Source organism: Verruconis gallopava (genome assembly GCF_000836295.1).
Source record: "Verruconis gallopava strain CBS 43764 unplaced genomic scaffold supercont1.14, whole genome shotgun sequence".
Classification (NCBI taxonomy): Eukaryota; Fungi; Ascomycota; class Dothideomycetes; order Venturiales; family Sympoventuriaceae; genus Verruconis; species Verruconis gallopava.
The window spans coordinates 95,010-108,913 of NW_015622150.1; the positions used below are offsets into that span (position 1 = coordinate 95,010).

The following is a 13,904-nucleotide window of genomic DNA, read 5'->3' on the forward strand; positions in this document are numbered from 1 at the left end:
CTCCCCCCCCCACCCCGGGCTGCACAACCTTAACAAGGTAAGCCAACTGAATCCCCCCCCTAACTCAAACGTTACTGCAGCTGAAGTGCACATTCCAACCCAGTCCCATTACGGAAATCGTGCTGCTGCAAGGTTCCAAGCCAATCTGTAAGCAACGCGGTTCCTTTCTCGTCTACTCTGCAACTGTGTCTTAACTCGACACCATCCCTTCGTCATACTTCCATCCGCCTCATCTCGTCTTCATCTAAGCTTCTCGCACGCTTGACCGTGCAAAAGACATCATGTCGCTGGAGAATCTAATGAATCCAAAGCCGGCAACGCCTCCAGACGCGCAGAAGTTCGATGACGTGCTCAAGGACCAAAAGATTCCCTTGCGGTCATGGCGCAAGAAGTATCGCAAAATGAAGCTCAACTTCGACAAAGTCATGGACGAGAGCAACACCTTGTTCAGAGATTGCCATAAACTCGAGGCCCAGGCCAAGCGGCTGCAGGAAGAGAACGAGTGCGTCGTCAACCCGCCCTTGATCTTGCGTGCACGGCACGCACATCGCCGAAGAAGTGCTAACCTGGAACGTCCACAGCCAGCATCTAGAAACATTATTGCATCTGAATGAGACTGCACGAATGTATCCCAGGTACGATTTGGGCGATCCACATGAAGATGTCGTCGCCGTCCCCAGCGCAGACGCCGTACCGCCGTTGGATCCCGATACACCTCGCTCGCTGGCTATGCTTCTGAACGTGCCGCACACCACCCCCTCCTCTGCTCCCCCTAGCACCTGGCCCAGTGACATGACAGGCGATGCACCGCCGGGCTACCTCACGACAGCATACGAGGAGGAGTATGTAACGAATCTCGACGCACAGCTTGGAGTTGCGGATAGTCTTGACGACGGATGGCGCCTTCCTCAGCTGCCTCGCTCGCGCATCTTACCCCCGGAGAAGGAGCTACTCAACGCCAACCCTATGTCCGTTCTTTCCTGGTTACGACGTTACCACCCGGAGACCTTCATACAAGAAAAGGAAGCTGCCGCCGAAAAGGCCGGCAAGGGCAAAGGTGGTGCCTCAGCGTCGGGCGGCACGTCTGGTGGCAAACGCTCGTCCCTTGCCACAATCACAAGCATGGCCAACGATAAAGGGACGCCAAATCCGCGCGACGATGCTGACGACGCTGATGATGACTGGGTTGCGGAGGAGAGGACAAGTGGGAGAGGTAAGAGGTCGAAGGATGACGAAGCATATAGGCCCAAAGGGGGCTCCTCGCGACCGACCAAGAGGAAGAGGGACGAAGGAGAAAAGTCGGGGAGGAACAAGCGTGTCAAAGGTGGAGCTGCTGCTGCTGCGGCGGCGGCGGCGGCGGCTTCATCAACTCCAGGCTGAGAGGTGTTCGATAATCAGGCAGCGTGGCTAAGGTCGACGCGCAAAAAGCAGAAGCCGGGGCAAACACCCAAGCTGACGCTCGAGACACAGTCCAATCTGCAGCCTTGTAGATCTTTCAAGGGGACCTTCACGTCGATAGCTTCACGCGATCTCAAGCAGAGGCACAGTCGGGGTCCTTGACCGAAGACGATATTGGGACTCGGGTTCCAACAGGCAGCAGACGTAGAGGCTTCATCGTTAGGCTTGTGCGCAACGCTGCTGCCCGCAGAAGGATTCTATTCTTCCCTATCCCAAATCGAACGCCTCTTCAACGGGTGCTAGAACTCGCACATCCGGCCCTCGTTCAAGAAGGCCAACTTCCGCTATCCGATCCACGAAAGCCTCGCACACTAACCCATGTGCTCGTCCAATTGCTTGTGGTTCAACCGCGTATGTGAACTGTCACGAGAAACGCTGCCGATGGGCGGACAGCCCCGAGGAATCGCGTAGTTTTGCCGAGCTTGTGCAACTGACTAGGCGCTTTTCTGTCCAAAAAGCACGACTTCCCGGTTCACGTATGACGGCAGATGAGACGCTGGCTATCCTTCAGCGGATGGCTGAACGGCCATTATCCAGTTTCGCTTTACCTTTATCACAGATATCTACGCCCGGAGAGGAATACAGCAAGACAATAGAGTTGAAATGGCCGGCCAAGACCGCCCAACGGTCATACTGTGCAACCAAGGAAAAGTCTTCCTCAATTGAAATTACACTCATCGCCTACGTTTACTCAATCAGCGCCCCCGCAGAAGCACCCCCACACGTGACTGAATTTCTGCCTCCGATTCTCATCGATCCCCTGAAGCCCCCTTCCTTTCTTCCATCTCGCTATTCGCAGTGCAACCTCCAAATTCCTCTTCAGAGATCTAATTATCGCATGGAAGCTCCTCGTACCGGGCTTGATGTTCCAGACTACCGACTCACGTCAGCCATCGCTTAAGCGCAGGAGGTCTTCAACGGGCCACGATGCTTGCAGTCTCTATACTAATGGGCCCGTCGCGCCACAGAGCATGTCGCTCTCATGGCCGCACTGATCTTTTTCAGCATCGGCCAAGCAGACGAACGGCTATACCGGCTGTTCCGCCACGAACTGCTGCGTTCTTGAGAAATCCTCAGCAATTCTATATCGGCCGAAGAGATAGCCTTCATATGCAGAGCACAGGCGGAGCGGAGGATGCGCTTGCAGACCAGAATGCGTCCAAGTGCGCATGCGAGCTCTCGCTTGGAGGGTATGACTGACGGTGAAGCATCTGTGAGTTCGACGGGTTCGGAGTGGGGAATAGAAGCGGAGGACGAAGGCTCAAGAGATGATGCAAAATTTGCAAGAGTAAGGCTTTGGGTGGCAGGTTAGCACTATGCAATTATGGGCATGCTGACTGCTTTTAAGGATAAAGTCAGGGCAGGGAGGAATAGAGACCAAACTTCATTTGGTAGCAAGATTACGCTTCGTTTGTTGCTTGACGCTAGAGATAATAGAGGTGCATGTTACGGAATCAGCCGAGACCCATCGTTCGCACGCCAGGCAAGCAGCGCTACAAATTCGATTGCTATTCTACACGAAAACAAATATGAAAATACCTGATGCCGAGAATAGGCCGACTGTTCGCTCAGAGGACGGTGCCCTTGTTCTGCTTTTTGTCGACGCTGTAGTTCTTCCAGATGCCGATGGCTGGGTAGCCAAGGATGAGAATACAGACGGCAGTGATGCACGTGTATTTTTGGGTTTCGCTCCAGGCGGCGTTGACTGCCAAGCGAGCCGGGTCATCGTCCGGGAAGGTCAGCTGCGTGACGTAGCCGCCCGCAAAGATCTGGGTGGCGTTGGCCTTCAGGTCATCCGGGAGGTGCTTCAGGAGGGTGGACGGGAAGACGTTGTCGTAGATGGCGGCGGTGACGGCACCGCCGATGGCGCCGCCGATGCTGGAAGCAAGGCCGATCAAGGACAGCATCATGGGCACGCCATCGCGGTCAGCGGCGGCCATGACGGCCATGTCCTCGCCGATGACGAGGGTGCCGCCGCCGAAGGCGATGAAGATCTGGGCCATGACGAGGTATCCGATGTTGTAGCTGCCGTCGCGGAAGTGGATCATGAGGCCAGCGCCGAGCATCATGAGTGGAAGTCCGAAGCCGAAGCAGGTCCACTTAAAGTGCTTGGTGTAGCGGATCCAGGCGCCGAAGACCACACCCCAGAAGCAGGAGCCGACGTTGTAGATCTGGGTCATGTAGCCGGCGTCGCTGTAGTTGAGGCCGTCGACGACGAGGAGGAAAGGATAGTAGTACGTGTCCCAGCTGTAGAAAGAGAAGTACAGCAGGGCCGCCAGGACGAACGCACCGAGGACGGTTCGCTTCTTGAACAGCTCCCACCGGACGAACTGGACGGGGGCAAAACGAGCCTCCCAGAGGGCGAAGACCGGGAAGAGCAGGATGCCGATGACGACCATGGCGATGAACTTTGCGCTGCCGTATGTGGCTTTTCCATACGACTCGAGCGAGAAGGGCAGGAGGAACAAGATCAAGGCGACCATGAGCAAGATGCACCCGATTATATCGAACTCGTGGAAGTAGTGGAGGACGCTCTGCCAAGCGTTGCGCCCGCTCGGGGTCCGTGTCAAGAGGCCCATCCTTTCGGCCTTCCGCTGGAAGTACTTGAAGACGAGGACGAGCGGCATGAAGACGGCGAACATGATGATGATCATGCTGCCGTAGCCCCATCGCCAGCCCGTGTGCTTGACGAAAGCCGCGCCCAGCAGCGGGGCCGTGAAGGCGGTGCAGATGAAAGGGGTCGACACAAACGCGAAGGCGAAGGCTCGATTGCGCAAGCCGGACGTGTCGGCAACGAAGACGTCCAGGATGAGGTAGATGGCGTCGTAGCCGATCCAGTAGAAGACGTAGCCGGCCGCGTAGGCGTTCGGGCCGTGGGACGAGGCGATGATGATCATGCCGAGCAGGTAGACGCACACGAAAACGAGCAGGCCCTCGGCACGACCCCATATGTTGAGCACCTTGGCGATGGGCAGCTTGATCACGCCGCCGATGATGCCGGACAAGATGAAGGCGGTGGTGATTTGCGGCGCGGCGACGAAGCCGGCGTACGCTTGGGCGTTCAGCTGCGTGGTCGTGCCCTGCTGAAGGGCGAGCATGAAGAACGCGACCCAGATCCACGCGTACCTGCGGACGCCAGAAGCGTCAGCCTTTTGCTTCTTTTTGCGCTTCATCCGCCTTCGCGCAGGGCGAAACGTTCACTTACGTAGCGTACAGCGCCGGCTTAGACCACACCAGCGCGACGGCTTCGGCCTTCTTCTGGCCGGTCTGCGCGCTTTCGGTGACCTCGTCGGGCCGCAGTTGGACCTCCTTCTCATTTCGCTCCTCCAAGCTCATGCGTTCCGTGTCGGTGTCGGCATTGTACGCGACATCTTTGCCCTCCGCGGACTTTTCTTGGGCCATCTCGTCCGGCTCTGTGTGTTGCTGAGATTCAGGCCGCGAAGGGTGATTGGAACGACCGAAAATCCCCACGATAAAGCTCGCGAAGACTGCGAGGCTGATGGCAAAATGTACGAAGCGCTATCAGATCAGATAAGACTTCGGCAAGCTTTTATCTTGCTCACAAGCCCGTCGACTTGGCTCCACTATCGGCCCTTGGGATCAACGACAAGACCATGCACGCGTCTTGATCAAGTTTAGCCTCGAGGCAATTTTCACGGCTCCAACGTGCGAAAATTTGCAACTTCAGCGTTGCGTCGACGCGGAACTAGTGGCTGATCTAACGGGATCAGATTAGATAATGGGTTAGCGTAGCATCAACCACGCACCACCCATGCTCAAACACATTTCTCGTCGGCGTCTCGGATGCCCTTTGGTCTGGCGTGATTAGTGCAGCGAAAAAGGAAAGGAGGAAGGGAAAAAAAGAGCTCACAATTGCGAATTAATCTACTTACTGTCCGCTCGGTCAGCTGTTCTCGACTCGTTGCTTTGTTCCTGCGCATCGTAAACCCAGCCAAGCTAAACGACCACATAGTGTGAGACCAAGCTGCCAGGCGAAACTAGGTCGTTCTGCTCAGTAAAGACGAGCCAGACCACGATAACGCGGATAACTCGGCTGCCATCCATCCGTATTCTCTAATTTCGCCTCCTTTCGAATTCTTCACGGCTCCCATCTTCAAATTTTGTTCCCTTCTTGGTCCACCGCGACCCTTCCACGCCGAGTCCGCCATTTTCTGAGGCACCATACGGCTCCTAGACTAGACCACCCTACGTGCGCGGCTTGAACACCGCAGTCAAGTCGAGTGCCTTCGAGAAGAGAGAAAAAAAATCAAGGGCTTGCGTCTTCTGCGCGGCAAGTAAAAACACGACGGAGTCAGCGTAAGTTATTTTGATCGCGGTCATCCCGCGGTGATTGGCGGGGCACGTCGACTGGGCAACTGAAACGTCGTGCCATTCTTGTAACCGTCAACCTCTGAAAGAATTTTGGAAGATCGACGAAGATCTGACATTTCAATTCATGACCGTATTGACCACTAGTCCTAAGTGGTCCTCCTACAACGGGGTTATTCCAATCATTCGCAGGATCCGGTCCACGATGTCTTCCCTGAGGGATACACGTCTGCTTCACGCCTTCATTCTCTGCTTTGTAGGGGTACACAGACATTGGAGCCTTTCCAGGTTAATCCTCACTGGAACTGGTCATAGCCAACGCCTTGTTTCTGCTGCGACGAGAACCTATACATAGGTATACATAGATGTACATAGATATACATAGATGGAGTAGGGCAAAACAAACGTCTGGCCGAAAATCACTTTCTTCTTAGACGCGGCCACGTGCTCATGCTCAACATGGACGCCGGATGCAGGATCAAAATAACACATTTTGACGGTACGCGACACATTCATCGCGTACTATTACTCGTTCTGCCTACTCCAAAACAAACTAAAAGTAACATTTAAAAATAAGTGGGTATTCTTTGGTGTACATGTCTTTCATCCTTCTTGCTGTCAGACTTTATCTTTACTTGGGAAAAACGCCCTGCTATAATTCAGAAACATACATGGCCGCGTTGCGAAAATACAAAAAACATGACAAAAAAACAAAAAGCAAAAAAAAAATGTTCCTTGATAATGAGCGACACCTGAGAGATTCGAACTCTCGCTCCCGAAGGAACGGGCTTAGCAGGCCCGCGCGTTAACCCTGTTAGGAATGATGAGTCGAATGTTCATCCAATCACCGGCTGGTATCACTTACACTCCGCCTGGTGAAGGTTAGCGTCGTTGTGATTTGCTTCGGAAGAACCGAACATACCAAAGTGCCATGATCTTGGACCGAACTTGAACGAAGCGTTGCACGCTTTGTATTATATCCACCTTGTAATTTTTTATACGCGCACAAACCTTCCATTCCACTCCATGTTTGGGTCTCTTTTATGAGAGATTCACTCACGTGCTGCCAGCTGGAAACGATCTTTGCTTTGAACAATAGGGGTGCAATCTACATAACCATTCGGATCCACGATTATTTGCACTTGACTTTGCATTGACCCGTCGATAAAACTGGAATGCGGCGGGTGTCGACCAGATTCTGTAAAGTACATAGCGACCCTCCCATAGATGGGGGAGGATGTACATCATGCCATGCCCCCTCTTGACAATTTGGCCACACACCATGGGGAAATCTTCCAACTTTTTCATAGCTAGCGTGACGCAAAACTCATACCCGGGTGTTCCTCTTTACGTAGCAAATGCGCTGATACGAACTAATGATACCAGACGGTCCCGGTGCCTTGGGTACATGTCTCGTGTGTGCATCGTGCCACCTCACTGTCCGTCGTCCCTCATCAAGGTGTGATACAGCTCCATGTGTTCCCTGTGCACTCTGGTCGCCAGGCCGCTCAGCCACAGGTACCACACGATGTAGAACGGTGCCTTGCCCCACACCGTCTCCGTCACTCGCACGCGGCTCTCGTCGACGGCTTCGAGAACGCGCAGCTTCCATTCCTCAACGCCAGCTCGGGCCACTCTGGAGTGAAAGAACACGGCGTGTTCGGAGCCGGCCGTCATCTGCGCGCCCTCGACGAAGGTCGTCCCGCTCTCGTAGAAACTGAAATGCGCGGCCTCCGGGCTTCCGTCGATGGACGGCCACGGAAGGTTGGCGTCCGCCGGGAAGGTTTGCGACGAGAGGATCTCGACGAGTTCGTCCTTGGCTGGAACGGCCGTGGAGGCGGTTGGCCTTGTTGCGTTTCCCGCCTCTCCCGCCGACGTGAGCACGCATTGGGAGATGCTAGGCAGGATCTCTTGAAGCCGTGGCAACCCTGAGGCTGAAGAAAGGACATTCCAGGCTGTTTCGATAGAACAGTCGAGAATAACGGAATGATGTAACCGGAACGCCATCATCGCGTGTCGAGCTCTTTCAGTCAATTTTCACTTTCATCGAACTCAATTCTTTGTCCTGTATCACTCGAATCTTTCTGGATTTAAAGCCACTAAAGTGAAACATTTCCCGGTCAGCACTTTGCAACGATTGCTGTTTCGTGCTTGCGGCCATTAGCGCCACCACTTCAGAACATCACGTCGCAACACAAGTTCAAGTCGATATGTGTTTAAACGCGACTTGAATTGCCTCCAATATTTCCTGAAAATGGGATGCCTCGCCGGAGAACTCTCGTCCAGACAAACTGCCAATGCAGCAGGCTTTGCGAATATTTGAATGTAAAACTAAAGGAGGCTGGTGTGAAATTGGGCCGGACCTTCGATATTTACTGCCTCAGCTACCTGAAGTTGTGGCTAAGGTTATGCCTCATCACAATAGCTTCACTCTCTCGGAATCAACATGAAGCACGAGAACAGAAAAAGCCTCAAGTCACACTGCAACTCATCGAAAGACTCAACAGTATTTCTCTGGTATTGCTCTAACGGGCTAGATACGATCCAGATTTTATCTCACGGTCGAGATCGAGAGAAGACCAACATACACGTAGCAATGCTCAATACACGTAACGGAAACCAGGTCTCTCCCAATCGGTGGTATCAGCAAGATACTCTTCCATATTTTCCTGAGGATTGAACACACGATCTGAAGCTCGTCCTTCGGACTTCTCTTTACGATAATTAGCCCACGGTAAGTAAAGGCGAAGGGCAATCAGGAAAAAGGCCGCAAGGCTGAACCCTGTTAGGGAAGATTTTATGCCAGTCTAAAATCAGCGTGAGACTGCAGGTCTGGACAGGACTAAGGGTGAGGCTATCGTAACTTACAGGATAGGATGGAGCTTCGCGCGATTTGTAGAACTGAGGTCCGGCGATGTTACCAGCACAGTATGCGATAAACATCATGGCGTTTACCGTTGTCTTCTTTGTGGTTCCAGCAACATTCGACGAGATGAGAGAGAGCGCAAGTGGCATATTTGCAGCGAAAACGGTGCAGAGGCAGTAACCGCCCAGCCTTGCGCCTTTGTGGCTCGCAGGAATTGCATAGACCATTGCCATACCAACAAGACTGATGAGATTGAGGAAAAACATTATGTTAAGTCGGATGTTCTTGAACTTGGAAGGCAAGTAACATGCCAAAAGCACAAAGACCAGTTGAGTCGCACCTCCTGGCATTTGAAGGAGGAGCGCATCCAAGCCTTTGTATCCAAAACCTGCAATCACGAGGGAGCCAAAGGCTGTAAGCCCACCGTTAGGCAGATTGACTACAAAGGACCAAAAGAAGATCAGCCATGCTTGGGGGTCGATAAGTGCCTGTAGAGTTTGAGATTTTTGAAACTTGTTGGTCTTGATGCCTGTGTTGTTTTCGGCCACGCGAAACAGCGCGACATCCTTCTGACGAGGAGACAGGAACTTGGCTTGTGCAATTGAGTCGGGCAACACAAAAATCATGAGCACACCCCAGGCGACTGTAATGCCGCCAAAGACCAGAACGAGAAGTCTCCAGGGGGCAATATCGGCCCCAGCAGTTCCGATAGCGTACGCCAACAGACCTCCAATGAAGTTCGCCATCGAGTTACCCACGAACCATAAACCATGGCGCAATGGCTGCTCTTTCCTGCGATAGAACATGGCCATGATAAGGGAGAATCCTGGTGCAACAGAAGCTTCACTCACCCCGAGTAGGAACCGCGCGACCATAAGACCGGCAAAATTTGAGACGGCGGCATGACACATGAGGACGGCGCCCCATATGATGACGGAAACGGAAAGGTATTTTCCAATCGGGCAGCGAACCATCAAGTACGATGCTGGGAAAGACCAGAAGAGATAGCCGAAATAGAATATTCCAGCAACCCAGGAGAACTCGCTGCCGACGAGTTTCTGTTGCGAAGATCAGCTGGAAGTGCTCGCGTTTCAAAAAGACTTAGCACTTGCTCACCGTGTCTTCAAGTAGGCCTAGAAGAGTAGAATAATTCAAAGTCGACTTGTCGAGAAACTGCAGCATATAGCAAAAACCGAGCAGAGGCATGAGCACTATGTCAAGTCTTCGTCGCGTCGCAGCATCTTCTTCGGGGGTAATATGGTCGACGACGCCATGTCCACGCGAGATTTGGTTGGAAATAACAGTCCCCGCACACTCAGCAGACTTCTCGTTGATGTCGGCTACCTTCTCCATCCTAGCTTCTTCCTTGCTGTTGACTCTCAGTTATGACGGGGTAGAAGAAAGAAGACTGATATATCAGGCTGCTGGAAAGGATGACATCTCACGAGAGCTGGGACGAAGGCCGTACTTATGCTCTTCGTCGCGGGCATTCTTATCGCCTGCGAGGCAAACGTTCTCCGCCCGCCCAACTAAATGGATTACTCCGGCATTTTGGAATGATGTTCGAATATGGAATGAGGTTTGAACATCGGTTCGGAATAGGGAACCATTCCCGCCAGCACGAGCGCGCAAAACACCATGATTGGTCAAGCTCCACCTCACACTATCAACCCCCACATCATGTCCTATCACGAGCGCGCTTTTCACCATCATTGGCCGTATGTCCAGATGCTAGATTTCGACTTCAAATCTTTCGACTCTGTTATAGTAGCATTTTGAAGCCGATAAGGGCGTATTTTAATCTCACTGGACCATGAATAACTGCCGTGAACATGGTCAGCTTTACCCATGGGGTGGAAGACGTCAAGCTTTGGCGTGGACATAAATGCTCTATCGATGTTGCCTCTCAAGCATTAGACCTTTTCCCCAAAATAAGTTGATTCAGAACCAGTCCTGTGTTTCACCCTCTCGAATGTCTTGCGATATCGCTACTTCCGTAGCCGCGAGTGACGCTGTAATGGCTGTCTCTGAAAAGCCACTGTCTGATGCACGGCTGCAAGAAGAACTCGATGTCGCTATCCAAGCAGTCTACCAAGGCCTTGCCAAAGTGAATCGGGAGGTATACGCGCAGGGAATTGTCGATACGTGCTCGATGACGCCCTAACGATTTGATAGATTCACAATAACCCTGAGACGGCTTGGAACGAACATCATGCGCATGATACAATCTGCGAATTCCTTGATTCCGCTTCGTTTCATTCGACACGCCACGCATACGGGGTATCCACAGCTTTCGAGTCTCGCACCACTTGTGGGAATGGCGGCCGCACTGTTAACTTCAATGCAGAATATGATGCCCTGCCAGGCATAGGACACGGCTGTGGGCACAACCTCATAACCATCGCCAGCCTCGTCGCCTACCTTGGCCTTAGTCGCTTGATGGCAGTGTACCAGATCGATGGTACGCTTCAGTTGCTCGGGACCCCCGCAGAAGAGCTTGGCGGGGGTAAAATTGCACTTCTCGAAGCGGGTGCGTACAAAGACGCAGACGTCTCGCTAATGGCCCACCCATACCCCGTTCCAAACGATGGCTCAGTTAAATTCCCAGATGGATGCGCTGGACTCCGTTCGAATGCTCATATAGGTTTGTCAGTTGCGTACACCGGAAGATCTGCCCATGCCGGTGCAGAGCCATGGGAGGGCATCAACTCTCTCGATGCCTTGGTCTCGGCCTACAACAATGTCAGCATGCTCCGCCAGCAGATGAAACCTGACTGCAGAGTTCACGGGGCCATAGTTGAAGCTCCAAAGGTGGCAAACGTCATTCCTGACCGCACGTCAGCTACCTTCTCTGTTCGTGCACCTACCATCGCTGCCGCTGAAGAGCTCGCGCAAAGAGTGGACGCCTGTCTGAAAGCTGGAGCGGTGGCAACGGGCTGTGAGTGTTCGATAAAGAAACATCCGTCGTACGCTGATCTAATCCCTAATCGAACTTTGTGTGAGTCCTACTCGTCACACATGCGATCGTTGGGGAGACGTGTAGAAGTCATGAGCACAGAAGTCCTGGGCGCAAGCACAGATCAGGGCAATGTCAGTTATGCGGTCCCAGCATTGCACCCCATGTTTGGGGTCTCTTGTGGACCGGGCATTAATATTCATAGTCGAGAATTTGCAGAGGTGGCCGGCACAGGAGAGGCATTCGAGGCTGCTGTGGTCGTGGGAAAAGCATTGGCGCTCACAGGATGGGATCTTCTGACTCAAGAGGCCACCTCCATTTGTACCAAGGAGGACTTTAAGAATGCATTATTAGAATCATGAGGACAAATTATCAGGTCGTTAATATGATGCTATACAATACAGATCCCGGTCTTCACCGAGTTTGGGCATGGTCACTCCTGAGTTTGAATCTCTTTTCAAAGCCATCAGCAATCCAATTGAATGCTCGAGTTGCGGCCGAATCAATGCACACTTCCTTAATTTTTTCACGAATAATATGTGACGCCTTCGTATCCTGAATGGTCCGCTCAAGAATCGCTAGCGGCCAATTGAAGTAGCGCGTGAAAGCGGCCTGAGAGATATTTATTTTCGATAGACATTTTATGCATCGTTCTGCTTCATCGCGAGCAACCATGTCGTAATGCTCGTACGTAGAAACAAGGGACAGGTTCCGATAAACGAGAAGATTCGCGGCCGATATGTAGAGATGGACGTGGAGCCCATCGTTATGCAAACTGATGTGGTCTTTCCAGGTTTGAAGCTGAAACAAGAGATCCTCAAGATGCCAGCATTCGAGTGCATCTTGTGCAATCAAGAGCTTGTCCAAGGAGGCAAGTATATCAGATAATAGCCGTATAATACAGTAGTGCATTCCTAGAACAGGCCAATACTCTGGCCCTGGTGACGTGGACAAAGCGCAATTGTCAAAATAACTGTCAAAGATGTTCCGAAGCAGTGGCTCTTGGAGCGGCGCTAGAGTCTTCTCCTGAACTGACATCACCATGCAGTGATACAAGAAGGATTCCGTAAAGACCCGTTCGAATATCAAACTTGAAAGCGTCTCTTTGTTCGACAGTTGATCGTACGACGAGATGCTACCGGCACTTGCGCTCATTTGAGCTCGTTTCCTGAAAACTTGGCCGGCAGCTGCGATGTGAGCTGCGACAGCGGAAGGGTCATATTCAGGTTTTCGATTTTCGTACAAGCATAATGTAACCACGGTTGCTAGGAGCCAATCCTCAGTGCCGTCGCATGCTCCTCCTTGGAGCGCACGTCGTAGAGAACAGATGGACTGGGAGTAAAATTGATGGGCCCTCGACGCCAGTTCTTGAGCTTGAGATTTCTCGGCCAATGCGCACATCGCACACGCCGAACAGGCATATCGAAGAGTAGGGCAGGACCGCGCAAGCTCGTACGTGTAGGAGAAATCGAAGTACTGCCGATCAGAGCGGGGATGGATGCGACGGGGTAGGAATTCGTGCACGAAATATGCGAGCAGAATGGGTGAGCTAGATTCCTCTGTGGCCGACGGCGATTCCACAAGCTGTGCTTGGAATCGCCATTGGAAGGGCGTACGTGTTATCGGCGAAGCGGATGAGAATGTGCTCTGCAACAACGGGTCGTCGAGGGGCATAACATGGCCACTGGAGCGTATCAATGCCAGAATTCCTTCGCCGTCGCCTATCGGATCGTGGCGCAAGTCTTTCCGCGGCCGATGCCTCCTATCCTTTTCTTGGTCCTTCGTGGGCCAAGAGCACTTGAGAGCGTTCCGAGAGCAATTTTCGCATCTATCACGAGTCTCGTCACATTTTTTGCGGCGGCTGCGACCTTTCAGATGTCAGGAGGAGCATGTAGGACTCTCGTTTTTTCTTGCCTTGGCGACTCACAAGTCAGACAGCCAGTCTTTGATCGAAGTTTCGGCATCGTGTGGCTTCTTTACATGTTACAACCTGCTCGACGTTTGCACACAACACAGCTAAGAATAGGGTGCGATGGTGTTCCCTATCGCATCAAGGCATTGCTTCTACTCCCGTCTCTTATCAGAATCTGGGGTAGGGACAAGATCGTATTTTTTGATTGGCTAAAACGCTGTGAGGAGCTTTGAGCTATCGTTATGTCGGCTTGTAGAGCTCCATCTTCGGCAGAAGACAGTAGCTTTGAGACACGTGATGTCGTCGAGACGATTCCACGTCAAAGCATTGCTTTCGAAGGTTATGTTCGACGGACGAAACAAGTGAAAGATGTGTGCAACCTG

The 13,904-nt window shown here is 52.5% G+C and overlaps 6 protein-coding genes across 8 annotated transcripts; 2 read left to right on the top strand and 4 right to left on the bottom strand.

Moving 5' to 3' along the window:
* The first annotated feature begins 185 nt into the window (after positions 1–185).
* PV09_04773 (uncharacterized protein) lies at positions 186–3,051 on the top strand. The gene is made up of 2 exons (XM_016358185.1): positions 186–502; positions 582–3,051. Exons 1-2 carry the CDS (start codon positions 282–284, stop codon positions 1,378–1,380), a joined length of 1,020 nt encoding a protein of 339 aa, XP_016213803.1. The 5' UTR covers positions 186–281; the 3' UTR covers positions 1,381–3,051.
* PV09_04774 lies at positions 2,548–5,132 on the bottom strand. Of its 2 annotated transcripts, XM_016358186.1 has the most exons (2): positions 4,664–5,132; positions 2,548–4,584 (listed from the first exon to the last, which is right to left on the bottom strand). In XM_016358186.1, the coding sequence occupies exons 1-2, from the start codon at positions 4,858–4,860 to the stop codon at positions 3,027–3,029; spliced, it is 1,755 nt and encodes a 584-aa protein (XP_016213804.1). In that variant the 5' UTR covers positions 4,861–5,132; the 3' UTR covers positions 2,548–3,026. The 2 variants fall into 2 exon arrangements, with proteins under 2 accessions (XP_016213804.1, XP_016213805.1); XM_016358187.1 differs by having other exon boundaries at positions 2,548–5,132.
* Positions 5,133–6,859: 1,727 nt separating this feature from the next.
* Positions 6,860–7,903, bottom strand: PV09_04775 (uncharacterized protein). Its single transcript, XM_016358188.1, has one exon. It carries the CDS (start codon positions 7,795–7,797, stop codon positions 7,222–7,224), a length of 576 nt encoding a protein of 191 aa, XP_016213806.1. The 5' UTR covers positions 7,798–7,903; the 3' UTR covers positions 6,860–7,221.
* On the top strand, positions 7,861–12,020 carry PV09_04776. 2 transcript variants are annotated; one of them, XM_016358189.1, is made up of 2 exons: positions 7,861–10,772; positions 10,829–12,020. In XM_016358189.1, the coding sequence occupies exons 1-2, from the start codon at positions 10,539–10,541 to the stop codon at positions 11,969–11,971; spliced, it is 1,377 nt and encodes a 458-aa protein (XP_016213807.1). In that variant the 5' UTR covers positions 7,861–10,538; the 3' UTR covers positions 11,972–12,020. The 2 variants fall into 2 exon arrangements, with proteins under 2 accessions (XP_016213807.1, XP_016213808.1); XM_016358190.1 differs by having other exon boundaries at positions 7,861–8,521; positions 8,577–12,020.
* On the bottom strand, positions 8,287–10,215 carry PV09_04777 (uncharacterized protein). The gene is made up of 3 exons (XM_016358191.1): positions 9,770–10,215; positions 8,656–9,711; positions 8,287–8,594 (listed from the first exon to the last, which is right to left on the bottom strand). Exons 1-3 carry the CDS (start codon positions 10,004–10,006, stop codon positions 8,388–8,390), a joined length of 1,500 nt encoding a protein of 499 aa, XP_016213809.1. The 5' UTR covers positions 10,007–10,215; the 3' UTR covers positions 8,287–8,387.
* PV09_04778 (uncharacterized protein) lies at positions 11,955–13,761 on the bottom strand. Its single transcript, XM_016358192.1, has 2 exons — positions 13,537–13,761; positions 11,955–13,477 (listed from the first exon to the last, which is right to left on the bottom strand). The coding sequence occupies exons 1-2, from the start codon at positions 13,571–13,573 to the stop codon at positions 12,024–12,026; spliced, it is 1,491 nt and encodes a 496-aa protein (XP_016213810.1). The 5' UTR covers positions 13,574–13,761; the 3' UTR covers positions 11,955–12,023.
* Positions 13,762–13,904: the final 143 nt, after the last annotated feature.